The 18,980-nt window shown below is 38.7% G+C and overlaps 1 protein-coding gene across 3 annotated transcripts in view; it reads right to left on the bottom strand.

Moving 5' to 3' along the window:
* Nucleotides 1–18,980, bottom strand: part of LOC137326630 (rho-related GTP-binding protein RhoJ-like) — a 45,092-nt gene that overhangs the window by 752 nt on the left and 25,360 nt on the right. The window contains exons 3-5 of one of the 3 annotated variants that reach the window (XR_010964249.1): nt 15,082–15,246; nt 14,564–14,659; nt 8,629–9,305 (exon numbers count right to left, since the gene is read on the bottom strand). Coding sequence is in view for 2 of the 3 variants with exons in the window: in XM_067991918.1 (XP_067848019.1) it covers nt 9,159–9,305; nt 14,564–14,659; nt 15,082–15,246 (408 nt within the window). In the remaining variant the exon portion in view is untranslated. Of the gene's footprint in view, nt 1–12; nt 9,306–11,777; nt 11,844–14,563; nt 14,660–15,081; nt 15,247–18,980 lie in introns of those variants that run through there. The other 2 variants (XM_067991918.1, XM_067991919.1) reach the window with 2 other exon arrangements.

The raw sequence follows: 18,980 nt of genomic DNA, 5'->3' as shown, positions 1-18,980 counted from the left end.
AAAAAAACTGTCTTAATTACATGATTTTATTTTCATTTCAAGTGCATCCTCTTCTGGTTTGTGACTTGAAAACTGAACATAGACATTAAAATAATGTCATGATTTAGATCTTAGTATTATACAGTACAGTAGTTGAACTATTTGATTTGATTAGATGTCAGGTCAGTGGTACATTCCCATTTAATAGCTTGAAATATGTATATGACGTTTTATTAATGATACAGTTTTGAATTGCTTCAACATATAGTAAGAGCACACAGACAATTGATATTACATCAACAACATGATGACCTTTTAACTACAATTCACCCATTAACATTGGAAAAAAAGTTACCCAATATATTTTAAAGTCTGCTTGTTTTTTTGACAGATTTATTTCTAAAAGAAGCATATTTACTGTGGTGTTTTGAAACTATCAAAAACCAAATACACTATTTTACCAAAGCAATTTCTGGAAGCATAATTATTATAATTACTTTTGCTAAAAAAAATGCATTGAACTTCGCTGGCAAGTATGAAAGGATGCTATGAGAATCTGTTATTTGATAAACCAGGTGAAGAAAGAATCTCAAATGTACTTATTTATCATTAATACTTGTAAAGATATGCCAGCCAATTGTTCTTGTAATTTAATATTCTATTTGTAAATCAAAACATGGTACCAATTCCTTGTGAAAAGTATTGATGTAAAGCTGAACTTTATAACTATAAAACTTCTTATACCCAATGGAACTCATTTCAGAAATGCATTTCATTTTTGTAGCTAATACTTTGTGTTGTGTTATTCAATCAGCAGTCTTCTGTAGGGTAAAATTGAAATAAAATTGTAGAGTACTGTACTATGCTAATATTGACTACACAAGATGTTCAGTCAGTTAAGCGTAATTGGCCTAGCCTTATATAATTAGCACATACTATATCTTCCCAAGAACCAAAATATAGGTTATGTGTACAACATTTGAATCATCTGTCTATTCTGATTTTTAAAGAGGGAGTTTCACTATTGGGACCCCCTTTTGTTAAAAAAAAGCTACAAAGAATGACTATCTGCTAGCTTGGTTCTGTCTATTTTGATATTTTTATTAATAAAGAACAAATGCCATAATTGGTAATACATGCTTGGAAGGGGTACTGATACCACGCGAGAGTTACTCCAATACGCAGCTGAAGCCAAGCACACTCTGGTTAAGAATGTTGGAGTTAATTTATTTTGAAACTATATGATTGATCAAGAGATCTCAGCAGTCGGAATCCCTCAAACTCTTTCAGATTACTATAGCCCCATTTTAACTCAGGGCAGACGGCAAACCATGCAATGAGGCTTGGGCGATTTTAACGCCTAGCAAAGATTATCATAAGATTTTTTTAAAATACTAGGGTATACATCACCAAAATATTCTTGTGTGCTTTGCAACAAGCTTATATAATGCATTTCAGATTAATTCTATAGATTAACTATACTGTGCATGCTTGCATTTTATATCCTGAGTGAAACTACATTATATATCTTGAATGGAATCAAATTAGTTCTCCTCTTCTTTTACCTGCAGAAAATTACTGCTCTTTGAACTCATAAAATAGGGGGTAATTTTAATGCTGAGTGGAATGTCATCCTATTGACTTGACATAAAAATATTGGTATGTTCAAATCAATTGCATAGGCCATGAAAAAACTACACCATTTTCCTGACCAAATAAGTACATTTGTAATTGGATGAGTCCAAGCATTTAAGGTCAGAAACTCTTTAGAAAATTTCACAGGTCCATAATTGTATAAGTATTGGAAGACTGACGAGTAGCCAGCCCAATGCATTTGTTATAAGTAAGATTCCAGTTTCTTAATCAGCAGCAAATGTATTAGGTGCACCAACAATGAAAAGTTCTTTCAGATTGTACAACCACAACTATAAAATGGATACAATTTCTATCAATACCAGTTTGATGCCGTATTATGTCATGCTACTGTGAGACTGTTTTCTAAGCGGTTGTTAGGCATCCTAAATATCCTAGAGAAACAGAAGTATAGTGCAGTGCATGTTATTAATAACATTTCCAATCATTTTGCATGGCACTGTCCACCACAACCATTCATCAATAAATGACAACTAGATTGCCACTATTTCCTTCCAGCAAGGACTAGTCTATCACCAGAATTTCCTTGTTAATCTGCCTGGCAAGTCCCTGATTGCCATTTTAAAAACAAAATAAAATTCAAAACCAAATTAAAACAGGATGCATCATGTAAATGGAAAACAGATAGTGGTGCCATTGAGTATATTTCTAAAACAAATGGACTGATATCACAACAATTACAACCCACAATTCCTGATATGATCAGTTAGGCCGCTTAGTTGGGTAATCAACCTGGACCACTGACATGTATTCTTTATTTCATATTATAACTTGATAATATATGTTGATCTAATGTGCAGTATTTGTTGCTGCCGAACCCAGAAAAATATAGTGAGAAATTACAAGTCAAGTTCCAGAGGACCTCTTGTATATATGCTTATCAAAAATACTTCCCTGGCCCTGAAAAATCCTTAATTATAAGAACATCCTTCATTGCACTGATTGAGAACTCCCAAATCTTCTCCCTTCAAACCAAGCCTTGTGTAATTAAATTCAATTTTTCAAATTTTGCCTTTGATTCATTTTTACTGGAGACCAAACTGAAACCTGCTGCCAGCCATTCCCAGGACTCTTTGGGTACATTTAGCAGATATAAGTGTTCTTTTACCTTTCCATCCCTGTACTAATCTCCCATGATGAAGAACTATTATGTCAGTTCATTTTAATCTTCATTCTTTTAATTTGTCTACTCCATTCTTTCTCAGTAAACAGCTGATTATTGTATATTATCCAACAAAACTACCATTTAAACCATAAGCCATGCAATTGGACTTCTTTTGAACAGAGGACAAGGCTGTGTCAATTTCATAAAGATGCTCTTATTACAAGATTTTTAAATAGCATTCCTCATGTGCAGGAAGACGCCTCAGGAGGTAATATGGTGGACACGCAGCATGGGAAAGGGGGGGGGGGAGAAAGAGGGGGCGATGGAATGGAGTGGCTGCGTTGGAGAACCAAATGTATTATTGAAGAGTGGGGTTTTAAGGAGGTTTTTGAGCAAGCAGGAAGGGAGTTGGCAAGACAGAGGGCGCTGAGTTGAGATTTCCCAAAGGGCAGAAGCACAATAATTGTACAAGCAGTTGTCCATGATGGAGAGGAGGGAGAGAGAAGTTCAGTGTAAGAGGAGTGGAGGGTGCATTCAGGAGCTTAGGGAGGAGGAAGTTAACAAGGACATGGAGAGATTTGAAAACAAGGATGAACATTTTGAAATTGACACATTGGGACGCAGTAAGCTAGTGAAGCTTGGGGAGATTAGGTTGCGGGAATCATGGGACTTAAATGTAGGATAGGACCTGGGTTACAGCACTTTGGATGAGTTGAAGTTTGTGGAGGGTTGAAGCAGCACAGCCAGCTAGAAAGCAATTGGAGGTCAGGCCTTGAGGTAGTAAAAGTGTAAACAGCAGAAGAGATGGGGTGGAGGGCTTAATGTTGCAGAGCTGGAAGAAAGCAGTTTTGGTAATGGAGCAGAAGTGATGGACGAAGGTGAGCTTGGGGTTGAGTAGAATGTCACTTCCTGACAGTTTGAGATGACAGCTGGGAAAATTGATGAGTTCGTTCTCTTTCAGAGAAGAGGCTACTAGATTACCACACTTGCCACTTTCATTTTAACTTAATGCTGTCAACTTGTGTCCATTGGAGACTTAAAACTACCAAAATCCCCTTCACTTGAAAGCCTTTAAAAGATTCACTGACAAGAGAAATCTTTCATTTCCATTCCATAAAGGCTATTTACCTTGTAGTATTCAAAGTAAAAAAAACACACAATTGTTGTCATTTTTTTTGAGGGGCAAGTACATGTTTCCTTGAATGAAAATTAAGCTTAAACTGCAACATTTTATTTTGATTATTTTTCTAAGATTAATGTCCAGTCCTCATTCCAAGATCTTTAATAAAGTTTACCTTTTTAGTCAAAAAGATTTAGCCAAAAAATTGCAATGTTGTAGAGTGTATCGGAAAATAAATTATCGTACAATGCTTCCAAGCATGTTTAAATGTATGTCTCCTGATGTGTTTGCAGGGCATCAACAGCCCAAGGGAATTCTTCCTGTAAGCACCAATTTACACATCTTTAAAGAGAAAGAATGCCAATGGCTTTGCATACAAGGTAAAGCAGGTAAAGACTGAGTATGCAAGATCAGAGTTTCTTTCAATTGAATTAAATATACTAGAATTTATTCCTCTTTATCTGTTATTAATTTATTGCCCCTAGTAACTTAAAGTAGGTTACTCATGGCTTTGTATTTATCGGAATGCTATTTTAGACTGTCTAGTTTACTTTGAGATTAGTATTTTCTCCCCCCACATCCAGTCCACCAACTAATCATTTAAGATTAACCACCCAGTAGTTCCTGAGAAATAATTACAATGCATATTTTACTTACAGTTAAGTCACTACATTAAATGTCTTTGTTAATTTTTAACATAATAAAGGTTTCTACTGCTGCTCTAAATGATTAAATATGTGTGAACTTCATAAAGCAATAACGAGTATGGATAGCTTCATTCAACTTAACATTACTGGACTCAACTGTTGGTTTCAATAGACAGTTTATAAATACAGGGCATGAGGAAGAGAGGAGGAATTATATACAAATATTTTGCTTCATATAATAAAAAGAATGCATGATCAAGAGTGGAATCCTGAGTTTTATTTCAGTGATCAGAAAAAAAAACTATAACTTACAAGTGCTGATGGTTCTCCCACTCATGAAATAAAAATTGGATTCCTACCCTAAGGTGCATCATCCAGGATATCAGTATTAATATGAATACAATAATTAAAATAGCTTACATCTGGATTGTCTCTGGAAAAAAAAATCTGCTAAACTAAGGCAAATAAAAGTAGTAGCAAATATTCAAGTGGTTAGATCTGGTAGAAATATAATAGGCTGGTTAGATCAGAATCCCAGTTGCATAAAGATGTATCATAGCCAGTTTTAATTGAAAACATAAGTTTCCTGTTTGTTTGACCTCGAGGTTGGCAGAGCACTGAAATGCAACAATACAGCACTGCAGCAAAACCACATGATAACCATGGACTCCAAGATGGACAGTTAGAACACTGCCGTATACATTTCTGAATGTTCAAACTTAATGCATTGTTCAGTTTAAGAATCTGAGCTTGTAGTTAATCTACAGTTTTTGTGTGTATTTGCCGTGTTTAGAAATGTAGCTCTCTATTGGCATTTAGATTGTCTTGCACAGCTATACTGTTTCAAGTACAACTTTCCATGTGGTGTTTTGTGTCTAGCTCTTCTAGAAGTAAAGTTAAAGTGTATTGCTTATTTGAACTATATTCTGATTTCCCTGCTCCTCAATCTCAGCTCCTTCTATGAACCATGCTCTGGTGGCTTTAGTTTACTCAGACATTGCTTTAGATAGTTTTCATTTTTTGAACTAAACTTTGTCTTCAAAATCTGAGTTTAAGAGATAGTATATTTTCATAGCTTAAACACTTGCTTTCAAAACAGGGTTGCTGATCTTGTTTGGTACTTGAATGCTTAGTTTATATTCATATTTTAACAATATGAATTAAGTAAAGTACTGAAAGAAATAATAAAACTTTCCATATGCATCAGTTATGAGAGATTATTGGCTGTTTGACTATATTTTTACAAAGGGAAGGAAACCTACTCATTAGCATTCCCAAATTCACATCACTTATTGTGACAATTAAGAAAACTAGCTCCTGAACATAGGGTTCTTGGAAACCTTTTGGCTTTCATCCCTTTGTCAGCTAGTTAATAGTGGCTACTTGCAAGTGTAAGAAGTGCATTTGGAAGGTTAACCTTTCCTAGCAAGCTCCAACTAATAAAATTAACAAGAGCTAGAGGTGACTGATTGTAATGTAACTAGTCATTCTGGATAAATTTATTTACTTCAGTTACCATTAATGTAAATATCTGGTTAGGGTAATGTGAACTGATGTAATTAAGAATTTGTATCACACGAATAGTCACAAATCTATGTACTTTAGACCACAACAAAAAAAAACTACACAAGAACTGTCTTAGTAAACACAATGCTAAGCTAGCATTCATGAAAATAGCTTTGCAAAAATGTCAAAATAATGCTTCCAATCATTTAGGAAGCTTCTGGAAAACATTATGCAAATGTTCAAGAATACAGATTAAGGTCCAATTGGAGTAACAGCAGAATTGATAGTGCCAGTAATCTAGCAAATCAAACCAGAATGATTTGACTATTGAAATGTACTGACTGAACCTGTATTGCTGTTTTGGAAAACTTGTGAGTTCTTGGAACTGACTTAAATTGCTCTTCACAACTAAAGTTAAAGTTAAAATGGAGCACAACTGCATCATATGCACTGTGCACACAGAATACACAGTTGTCAGTACAGTCTTGATTTCAAATGATAAATCCATCTAACTCGTAAGTCTTTGCATAACTTAATCATAATATGCATTATACCTACTAGCCATATTTTTACCTGGTTTTAATGGTCCAGAATTTGCCGCCAAAACAACAGCCAGTTTAATGGCACTCGCCGTTATTAAAGTGTAAATCGTCCAGTAATTTGTGGCGAGGAAGAGATACCCTGTTAATTGCGAATTATTGCTGGACGATTAGCGCCACTCCAGCGTTAGCCTTGTGAAAACAGCAGCTCACCTCCGTGAGTTTTATGAAGTTGCTGCATTTGCGCATTAATTGTCATTTAAACTCGCAGTAGAAAATTAGGGCTAGTACTCAGTGTAAGCACCTTTCTAATGACCAGATTTATGTTCCTGCAACGCCATTCAACCTCTCCAGCCCAGAAAGGGAATAATTTAAACTGTGGAGTCTCATTCCTACAGGTAGTAAATTATTGTTAGAGATTTTTTGAATTTAAAATTTAAAATGTTTAAATTTCTTACTTTTCCTTTCTGTTTTTTTTCTCTCTCTTAATCCAATCTTTCTTTCTCTTTCTGTACCTGATTTCACTCCAATTCACCCTCCTGCTCTGTCGTTCCTCAGTTTCTTTCTCAATGCTTAAATCTCATTGGAGATAGGAGATAGACTGGAGGTCCTGTTTTTAATCAAGATCCCAGATGCCCCGTTGCCGTCTTTATCAGCTCGCACTTCCAGGGCAAAAAATTTGAGCTGAAAGGGGAGGGAAAAAGTCTAACTAACAGGGCAAGCCGCAAAATGCCCTGCTCCAGCAAATTCTGGGCCAAAATGATTTATCAATTGGGGAGATTTATTTTGGAACTACAGTGGCATATTAATTAATAGCTGAACTGGGCTATGTAATGAAAATATCCCTACCAGATTTCTTCAGTACCACTGATAAGTAGCTCAATATCATCATTAGGCCAATTACTTCCTATTTCCCTGTCCTGGGCTTCACTAAAACAAATTTCACTTATTGTATTTGGCCTGAAGAATGTAATCCAAGGTAGCTTGCATCCATATGTTGAACATTGTGCTTTGAGAAAGTGAAAATTTCAATTTAATTTTTGGGACCAACAAACAAAATTTGGTACAAAAAATGCGAATAGGGCAGAGATCAGATACTTCCCCATTGGAAGGAATAAATTGAGAGAAAGTTGTCACCAGGCTACCCTCTCATCTTCTAGTACTCTGCTCAGGACTGCATTAGTAGTGGTGAGGAGCAGGGAGAGCACAGGAAGGTCTGAAGAAAGCTAATTTACTACTGACTCTTCAAATGCATGTCAATGTTGGAAAAGAATGAGAAGTTACTTGCTTCTTAAAGAATTTTTTTCTCTTCCCCATTTTTATCTGCTGGCTTCATTGTACTACATATGAACTGCAGCTGAGTGGGCAAGCAGTGACTTGATCCCAGGCTTCTGCTATTGCCACAATGAACTGCCTGCTAAAAGTTGTGCAAGAGTGAAGGGTTAGCAACCCTTTCAAATTTTCTCTCCCACCTGTGGAAATGCACCTGCCCTCTGCTTGGCACCTCCACAGTGGAAGAAAAGAATCAAAACAGCATTCCATCGCCCAACGGTGCCACAGAGCAATAGTCCAATGTAAGATGCTACCAACCAAGCAGACTTACTCTATATGTAAAAAAAAAACTCACTTAAATGAACCCTGGTATCACCTAACATGCGACTTGAACTTTGAGCAGAGGAAGATATTCCTAAAATGGAGTAAAACACACTTCTGCCATCAATGGGTAACTAGTCCAATAGCATAACAGGCCACAAAGCAAACAATCAGAAGAAAACAAAAAAAAAGCAAAGTTGCTTGGAACATGGAATTTTCAAGTCTTGTTCCATGGAGAACGAAGCTGGTCAGTTAAGTTGTCATGATGTTTGGAAACCTAGGATATTACAATCCCACTTCAAATCTCATGTTTTCACTTCTAAATGTAGTGCTGGTGTTATTTTATAATGCTATTTTGAGCAATCATATCATGTTGCTGTTATTTATATGTTCCTGAAATAATGGCTTATACAATAAGAAGTTACTCATTAATCCTTACATGGAACAAGTGTTCAGATGCCTACTGTAAGTTGCATTAGTGCTCACCCAGCTTCAGGAAGGCAGTACTGTATGAACAAATACTATTGAGGTCTTCAAACTGCGGTATCTGTGCTTAGAATTAGCTGTATAAGGCCACGAAAAAGCTTAGCCAAAAGTAACAGGGTTCCACTGCAGTGCTTCAATGTGTCCTGTCTAGCACCTTCTCCTCTTCCGCTCCTCAGACTTCCCAGTCACATCCTTGCCATAACGACAGACATTTTTAACAATGGCTCAGTGCTTTCCAGCCAGGCTTGAGAAAAGATGCACACCTGGCAATTTGAAAAGTGAATGGCAGTTAGCAGTAAACTAATATGACTTTTGTGAGGTTTGATAGTTTAAGTTAGTCCACTACTGCAGCTAGTTCTTTATTGGACCCGTTCTCCATCTCTTCATCATATTAAAGGAAGGAAAGGAATGCATTCCTTTTCCATAAATTTTCAGTAAAAAGCTTACTGTTTTTACAATCAGCTTCATTTTTATTAGTCAACTGGAACTTGCTTTCTTGTAACAGTCTTCTTTTTTCCTTTTGCATTGCATCATATAATTGCACAACACACACGACATTTTGCACAGCCTCTTTTCCTCTTTTTGGGGTGGAAAACTGTCAAAATTGCTTCATCAAACACTGTTTTCAAGCCTTTTTGTGTGAGTGCAGAGCATTCCAAGTAACATTGTGCTCCAATCTGAAAGAATGAGAAAAAAAATTACAATAAAAAAAATCCATTTCTTTGTTTTCAGTTACAAACCTAATTAGACATGCAACAAACTTTTTGCCATATTAATCAAATCCCATCACTTTTAATCGTTTAGCTTATTTATAGCTTTTAATCAAACATTAGTGGCTATACAGCAGACCCTTTGTAATGTTACAGTGAAAACCAGGAGTCATGGAAAGAGGATCAGCACATACTTTAACATTTAAAATGTAAATGTAAATAACAAACAAGGGTCTGCAGTTTTCCAAAATGACATAAGACAGAAAAAAACATGCCCAAACTGGTCAGGTTACAGTGCTCCCTTGTGGCTAACCATATTCACTATTGGTTCACCTGAATATAATACTGCTATATTGTAGTTGACAGAACATGGCTTTTTGAACTTCTTGGGAATCAAAACATATTTATACAGATTATACATTTGATGAACATTTTCATTTGGGAGAGCAGCAGTTAAAAGTGATTACCAAATACATTTTTCTCTAGCAAAAATTTTTTTAAAAGCAACAACCAGATTAAACATTGCTATTACTAATCAATTGAATTTTCATCCACTCCCAACCTCATCATATAATTATGCTACGGCATTTTGCCTATTGTTCCTAAACACAGGCTACATGCTTTCATATGAGATTCCATTTTAGCCAGCATTGTTTTTCACTGTACTCTTGGATACTAAATTTATATTAAAATTTTATGCTGAGGACACTAGTGCAATTGGCAGCAAACCTGGAATATATAAAACGAGGCAGTGAAGACCAAAATTGTTGGTTTTGAGACATAGCTCTACCTTATTAGCTTTTCACAAGCCGGAGTTTAAAAAAAAACCTATCAAATGCATATTCAACTTTCCTTTAAACCTCTTGGCTTTATAATTTCAATAATAAATGTTGGTTCAGGTTAAAAGATAACTCTTTGGAATGTAAATATCTCCACGTTTATGAAGTCCCAAATCTGATTGCAGAGGGTCACTCGTGGAAGCAGCCTTATGCTGCTTAGGTTGGATACCATGTAGAGAATAACTGTCAAGACAAGTTTAAAAAGTGCTCAGGGGGTCTGTTAAACTTCTTTGACAATTTATAAACTTAATGCAGAATCTTCTTTAAATATTCAAGGAAGTGGATACACTTCACAAGGATGATACCAGAACTGAGAGAACATACTTATCAGGAAAGACTGAACAAGCTGGGGCTAAACAGAAGGCCGAGGGTGACCTGATAGAGGTCTTTGAAAGGGAATGAAAGGGTTTGATCGGGACAATGTGGAGAAAATGTTTCCACTTGTGGAAGAGTCCAAAAACTAGAGGTCATAAATATAAGACAGTCACTAATAAATCCAATAGGGAATTCAGGAGAAAGTTCTTTAGCCAAAGACTGGTAAAAACGTGGCACTTGCTACCGCAAGGAGTAGTTGAGGCAAATAGCATAGGTGCATTTAAGGTGAAGCTAGATAAGCACACAAGGAAGAAAGGAATAGAAGGGTATGCTGATAAGGTTAGATGAAGTAGGGAGGGAGGAGGCTTGTGTGGAGCATAAACACTGGCACAGACCAGTTGGGCCGAATGGCCTGTTTCTGCGCTGTAGACACGATGTAACTCAATTAAATGAGCCAAAGCAGAACTCTGCGCACATGTGTAGGCATGACAGTCCAACCAGGGTCCTGCTAGCTATAATTTGCACTTTGCTACTGGTCTCAAATTAATAGCCTAGTTAACTACAGGATTTGTTAACAAGAAATTCCTAAATGATTGGTGGAAGCAGATTCAATAGTAACTTTCAAAAGGGAATTGGATATATACTTTTTTTTAATATATTCGCTCATGGGATGTGGGCGTCGCTGGCGAGGCCAGCGTTTATTGCCCATCCCTAATTGCCCTTGAGAAGGTGGTGGTGAGCTGCCTTCTTGAACCGCTGCAGTCCGTGTGGTGAAGGTTCTCCCACAGTGCTGTTAGGAAGAGAGTTCCAGTATTTTGACCCAGCAACGATGAAGGAACGGTGATATATTTCCAAATCGGGATGGTGTGTGACTTGGAAGGGAACATGCAGGTGGTGTTGTTCCCATGTGCCTGCTGCCCTTGTCCTTCTAGGTGGTAGAGGTCGCGGGTTTGGGAGGTGCATTCGAAGAAGCCTTGGCGAGTTGCTGCAGTGCATCCTGTAGATGGTACAAACTGCAGCCACAATGCACCGGTGATGAAGGGAGTGAATGTTTAGGGTGGTGGATGGGGTGTCAATGAAGCAGGCTGCTTTGTTCTGGATGGTGTCAAGCTTCTAGAGTGTTGTTGGAGTTGCACTCATCCAGGCAAATGGAGAGTATTCCATCACACTCCTGACTTGTGCCTGGTAGATGGTGGAAAGGCTTTGGGGAGTCAGGAGATGAGTCACTCGCCGCAGAATACCCAGCCTCTGACCTGCTCTTGTAGCCACAGTATTTATATGGCTGGTCCAGTTAAGTTTCTGGTCAATGGTGACCTCCAGGGTGTTGGTGTGGGATTCGGCAATGGTAATACTGTTGAAAGTCAAGAGAAGGTGGTTAGACTCTCTCTTGTTGGAGATGGTCATTGCCTGGCACTTGTCTGGTACAAATGTTGTCCAGGTCTTGCTGCATGCGGGCTCGGACTGCTTCATTATCTGAGGGGTTGCGAATGGAACTGAACACTGTGCAATCATCAGCGGACATCCCCATTTCTGACCTTATGATGGAGGGAAGGTCATTGATGAAGCAGCTGAAGATGGTTGGGCCTTGGACACTGCCCTGAGGAACTTCTGCAGCAATGTCCTTGGGCTGAGATGATTGGCTTCCAACAACCACTATCATCTTCCTTTGTGCTAGGTATTACTCCAGCCCACTGGAAAGTTTTCCCCCTGATTCCCATTGACTTCAATTTTACTAGGGCTCCTTGGTGCCACACTCGGTCAAATGCTGCCTTAATGTCAAGGACAGTCACTCTCACCTCACCTCTGGAATTCAGCTCTTTTGTCCATGTTTGGACCAAGGCTGTAATGAGATCTGGAGCCGAGTGGTCCTGGTGGAACCCAAACTGAGCATCGGTGAGCAGGTTATTGGTGAGTAAATGCCGCTTAATAGCACTGTCGACGACACCTTCTATCACTTTGCTGATGATTGAGAGTAGACTGATGGGGCGGTAATTGGCCAGATTGGATTTGTCCTGCTTTTTGTGGACAGGTCATACCTGGGCAATTTTCCACATTGTCAGGTAGATGCCATTGTTGTAGATGTACTGGAACAGTTTGGCTGGACGTGTGGCTAGTTCTGGAGCACAAGTCTTCAGCACTTCAGCCAGGATGTTGTCAGGGCCCATAGCCTTTGCTGTATCCAGTGCACTTAGCTGTTTCTTGAATTGAATTAGCTGAACACTGGCTTCTGTGATGGTGGGGATATCGGGAGGAAGCAGAGATGGATCATCCACTCGGCACTTCTGGCTGAAGATGGTTGCAAACACTTCAGCCTTGTCTTTTGCACTCACGTGCTGGACTCCGCCATTATTGAAGATGGGGATGTTTACAGAGCCTCCTCCTCCTGTTAGTTGTTTAATTGTCCACCACCATTCACGGCTGGATGTTGAAGGACTGCAGAGCTTTGATCTGATCCGTTGGTTGTGGAATCGCTTAGCTCTATCTGTAGCATTTTGCTTCTGCTGTTTAGCATGCATGTAGTCCTGAGTTGTAGCTTCACCAGGTTGGCACCTCATTTTTAGGTACACCTGGTGCTGCTCCTGGCATGCTCTTCTACACTCCTCATTCAACCAGGGTTGATCCCCTGGCTTGTTGGTAATGGTAGAGTGAGTAATATGCTGGGCCATGAGGTTACAGATTGTGCTGGAATACAATTCTGCTGCTGCTGATGGCCCACATCACCTCATGGATGCCCAGTTTTGAGCTGCTAGATCTGTTCTGAATTTATCCCATTTAGCAGAGTGATAGTGCCACTCAACACGTTGGATGGTGTCCTCAGTGCGAAGACAGGACTTCGTCTCCACGAGGACTGTGCGGTGGTCACTCCTACCAATACTGTCATGGACAGATGCATCTGCGACAGGTAGATTGGTGAGGACGAGGTCAAGTAAGATTTTCCCTTGTGTTGGTTCGCTGACCACCTGCCGCAGGCCCAGTCTGGCAGTTATGTCCTTCAGGACTTGGCCAGCTCGGTCAGTAGTGGTGCTACCGAGCCACTCTTGGTGATGGACATTGAAGTCACCCACCCAGAGTACATTCTGTGCCCTTGCTACCCTCAGTGCTTCCTCCAATTGGTGCTCAACATGGAGGAGGACTGATTCATCAGCTGAGGGAGGATGGTAGGTGGTAATCAGCAGGAGGTTTCCTTGTCCATGTTTGACCTGATGCCATGAGATTTCATGGGGTCCGGAGTCAATGTTGAGGACTCCCAGGGCCACTCCCTCCTGACTGTATATCATTGTACCGCCACCTCTGGTCGGTCTGTCCTGGTGTCAGGTGCCTCGTGGTCCGATGCCGGGTGGTCCGTCCAGTTTTATTCTTATTATGACATTTTTTTAGCAAGATTGTACAACTGAGTGGCTTACTAGGCCATTTCAGAGGGCAATTAAGAATCAACCACATTGCTATGGGTCTGGAGTCACATATAGGCCAGACAGGGTAAGGACAGCAGGTTTCCTTCCCTAAAGGACATTAGTGAACCAGATGGGTTTTTACGACAATCCGGTAGTTTCATGGCCACCATTACTGATACTAGTTTTTTTAATTCCTTGAAAAGGAAAGATTTGTGGGGCTATAGGGAAAGAGCAAGGGAGCGCTAATAATTGGACAGCTCTTTTAAAGAGCCGGCACAGGTACGGTGGGCTGAATAGCCTACTTCTGTGCTGTACAATTCTATAAAGAACTGTTTCCCTGCAGTTTACTGGTAGAAGTTATAATACATTATTGCTGGTTTATTTCTTCCACTGTAAAATAACCTTGCACAAACCAATTTTAAAGGAGTTTCCCTTTAAGGACATTTTGTAACATAAAGAGAAATTTTAATACTAACTCACATAGAAACCTTTGCCCAGTTTTCTGGATGGCATCCAACAATGTTGTTGAGAAATCTAATTTCCTAACAATGCAATTTTACACTTTATTGTGAACAGCCTTTGTAGCAAAATGGTCCCAGATGAGACGTGTCTTGATTGCAAAAGCATTCAGCCATCTAATGTATAATAGCTTAATGCAAAAATCTTCAAAAAAAATTACCTCTTTTGCCAACTTCACACCTTGTTCATATGTAATGGGTTTTTCCTTCATATGAATTAATCGGGCCAGTGTTTTGGGATCATCTCTTAAATCAATCTGAAAATACATTGGATGGGATAATGTTAGATTTTCACATTCATTTTTAAATGCAATAACTTTACCAGAGCACTCACTGGCATTTGCCAACATGCAGAATTGCTAATTTCTACAGATTAACTCTGAATGGCCTGTGCCAGGATGAAGTACATATCCAGTGTTGGTGTACAGTTGGCAACCTATGAAAATACTTTTTAGTAATCTGCCTTCAAGTATTGCTGCAAAGATGAGCATATTTTCATTTGCACTATATCAGTTCTCTCCGCTTATTATTTTCAATTGTCCGATTATTTCCCTTAACAGAGCAACACATCGCTCAAGAAAAAAAACAGGGTTTCAACGGAAAGCCAATGTTTTCCAAAGAAGCTAGGTTAGACGGAGAGAAATGTCCGTTCCTGCTCAGTTGTGATGTGGTATCATACCTGAGTTCCAATCAGTACATAAGGCACATGCGGCATACATGCTTTCAGCTCAGGCACCCATTCCTCTTGCACATTGTGGTAAGATGCAGGATTAACCACAGAGAAGCAGATCAAAAACACGTCAGTGTTTGGATAGGAGAAAGGTCTCAGTTGATTATAGTCCTCCTGTAATAAAATATGGGGAGGAGAAAGAATTAAAATCCATCAATCCAAATCTATTGTGTCATACTCAGAAATTAATTTTGTTTGCACTCCAGCAAAACTTTGGAACAGCAGAACAACAATTTAACAAATCACTTTCACAGAATGAAGCCATGTGGCTAGATTTACTGCCTCTAATGGTGACATGCAATTGGTTTAAATGGACAACAATCTACTGTAGTGAACAAATTCTGTCTTAAATTGGCCTATTAAATAGACACTATTGTACTGCAGGTAAACAGCTTTTTATGGTTGTTTTCAAGTTGCAATGAAAGGATCCATTAAATTAACTACTTCTACTGCAATTGGGTAATTTACCTTTATTTTCTCACTTCTTGGAACATTCACAAAGCACATTGCAAGCAAAACACTGGACCAGTGATAAAACTAGGTAAATATCATTAACCACACCATTTTATTCAGTCAAACAATGGAATAAGTTTAGTTCTTACAGTAAACATTGAATATATTTATACAATTTCAAATCCTTTAAAAAGCAAAATGAACTAGAAGTCTACATGTAGTAATACAATTGTTTCATACACTTGACATTTAATGAATACATGATCGTTATATAATTTTTTTTTTAAAGTAGCCTTCCCATGAGCCTTTTGCCTGTTTCAGTGAGAGCATGAGATGGACTGTCAAGAACCAACATCCTATGATCAATCAACAGGAAGCACACCTGTATTACAGCCAAGAGTAACCATCTTTGAAGGTGGCAGGACAAGTTGAGAACGCTGTTAAAAAAGCATACGGGGTCCTGGGCTTTATTAATAGAGGCATAGAGTACAAAAGCAAGGAAGTTATGCTAAACCTTTATAAAACACTGGTTAGGCCTCAACTGGAGTATTGTATTCAATTCTGGGCACCACACTTTAGGAAGGATATCAAGGATTTAAGAGATGGTGCAGAAGAGATTTGCTAGAATGGTAGCAGGGATGGGGGATTTCAGTTATGTGGCGAGACTGGAGAAGCTGGGGTTGTTCTCCTTAGAACAGAGAAGGCTAAGGGGAGATTTGATAGAGGTGTTCAAAATCACGAACGGTTTTGACAGAGTAAATAAGGAGAAACTGTTTCCAGTGGCAGAAGGGTTGGTAACCAAAGGACACAGGTTTAAGGTGATTGGCAAAAGTGCTGGAGGCGACATGAGGAAACATTTTTTTTTAAATACAGTGAGTTGTAATGATCTGGAATGCATTGCCTAAAAGGGTGGTGGAAGCAGATTCAATACTAACTTTCAAAAGGGAATTGGATAAACATTTGAAGGGAAAAAATTTATAGGCCTACAGGAACAGAGAAGGAGAATGGGACAAATTGGATGGTTCTATCAAAGAGCCAGCACAGGCATGATTTGCTGAGTGGCCGCCTCCTGTGCTGTACCTACTATAATATGATGTCAATTTGCACCTTAGAAACAGCAATGCGCCAATACTGATAGTCTAACCAGTAGATAGAGTGCTGAGGACAAACTGAACAGGTGGAGTGGGAACCTTTTGCTGGAAAATTGAACTATTTGACAAAGTTTTACAGATTATAAAGCTGTTGTGGTATTGTCTCAACTTTATGCTGCATGAAACAACCACATACACATGGATTCAGAAATAAACTCTTACTCAGAGAATTGAAACTATCAGAGTGATTAAATAAGATTAAAAGGAAGTATAATAAAGAGTTCCAAAAGTTTATTTAAAAAGTTACTTTAACACTATTGCTAAGAGATGGGATGATTATAAAATCAATTTAATATCCAAAGAACCTGTATTCTCCCAACTTTGTAAACAGAAAATATGACTAATAGAATAAGTTACCACTTAATTCCATTTCACTTGACAGTAATCATTCAATATGTTGCAGCCCACTAAAAATCACACAAGGTGCCACCAGGAGCGTACAATGTTTGATTGATTGTGATAATGTGCAACTGAATAAAGCGTTTTTTTACTGTCAAAAATATATTATTACTAAATTATTAAGTCATGTGTTTTTCTTATCCAGAGTCAATGGTTTAAGGTGGCATTTGATCGGAAGTTGTTTAAACATAATAGAATACAAATAATTTATTGAAGTCGATGATTGGGGAAAAGAGGTGACGGGATTAATTAAAAAAAACAATGTAAGTACTGCTAAAGCAATGGTGATTAACGCCAAATTAAAATACTAAATTTACAAAGAGGCAGAAGTGCATCATCACGAACAAATAACGGAATCAAGGCAGACAGAGATTGGGAGTGCAGCAATTTTTCCAACTGAAGGTAGGAAATTTCAGTTTTTATTAATAAACTTTTTTTAAAAAAAATTGGGTTCTCAAGAAAGTACATTCACAAATTTTATGAAGCAATTATACAAATTCAAATTTAATGAGGTCATTGTATATTTATGAGTGTACATTCTCTTACATAGTTTATGAAGTCATTTTCTGAAAAGTTTTATAAGAAATTTGTATAAATTCTAAACCCCTCCACTGCCTCTGTGTTGTCAGATGGCATCCAGTCGTGGATGAGCTAAGATTTCCTCCAATTAAACACTGGGAAGACCAAAGCCATTGTCTTCGACCCCCGCGACAAACTCCGTTCCCTAGCCACCGATTGCATCCCCCTCCTTGGCCACCGTCTCAGGCTGAACCAGACGGTTCGCAATCTCGGCATCCTATTCAATCCTGAGCTGAGCTTCTGACTTCCTATTCTCTCCACCAAAAAGACCGCCTACTTCCACATCCATAATATCACCCATCTCTGCCCCTGCCTCGGCCCATATAAAAACATAAGAAATAGGTGCAAGAGTAGGCCATACGGCCCATCGAGCCTGCTCCACCATTCAATAAGATCATGGCTGATCTTCAACCTCAACTCTACTTTCCTGCTTGATCCCCATATCCCTTGATTCCCTTAGAGTCCAAAAATGTATCAATCTCAGCCTTGAATATACTCAACAACAGCCCTTTGGGGTAGAGAAATCCAAATATTCACAACCCTCTGAGTGAAGAAATTCCTCCTCAGCTCAGTCTTAAATGGCCGACCCCTTATCCTGAGACTATGACCCCTAGTTCTCGACTCTCCAGCCAGGGGATACATCGTCGCAGCATCTACCCTGTCAAGCACCCTCAGAATCTTATATGTTCCAATGAGATCACCTCTCATTCTTCTAAACTCCAGAGAGTTTAAGCCCATTCTACTCAATCTTTCCTCATAGGACAACCCTTTCACCCCAGGAATCAATCTAGTGAATCTTTGTTGCACTGCCTCTAAGGCAAGTATATCCTTCCTTTGGTAAGGAGACCAAAACTGTACATAGTACTCCAGGTGTGGACTCACCAAAGCCCTGTACAATTGCAGCAAGATTTCCTTACTCTTGTACTCCAACCCCCTTGCAATAAAGGCCAACATAAGGCTAAAAGGCTACCATGTGCCTTCCTAATTGCTTGCTGTACCTGCATGTTAACTTTCTGTGTTTCATGTAAAAGGACACTCAAATCCCTCTGAGCACCAACATTTAATAGTTTCTCACCATTTAAAAAATATTGTTTTTCTATTCTTCCTACCAAAGTGAATAACCTCACATTTCTCCACATTATTCTCCAGCTGCCACCCTGCTGCCCACCCACCCTGTCCACATTCCTTTGCAGACTCTGCGTTCTCCTCACAGATTACCTTTTCACCTAGCTTTGTATCGTCAGCAAACTTGGATACATTACATTT

This window comes from Heptranchias perlo, chromosome 10 (genome assembly GCF_035084215.1).
Source record: "Heptranchias perlo isolate sHepPer1 chromosome 10, sHepPer1.hap1, whole genome shotgun sequence".
Classification (NCBI taxonomy): Eukaryota; Metazoa; Chordata; class Chondrichthyes; order Hexanchiformes; family Hexanchidae; genus Heptranchias; species Heptranchias perlo.
Note: the sequence above shows the minus strand (reverse complement) of the source record. Positions and strands in the feature narration are given on the sequence as shown.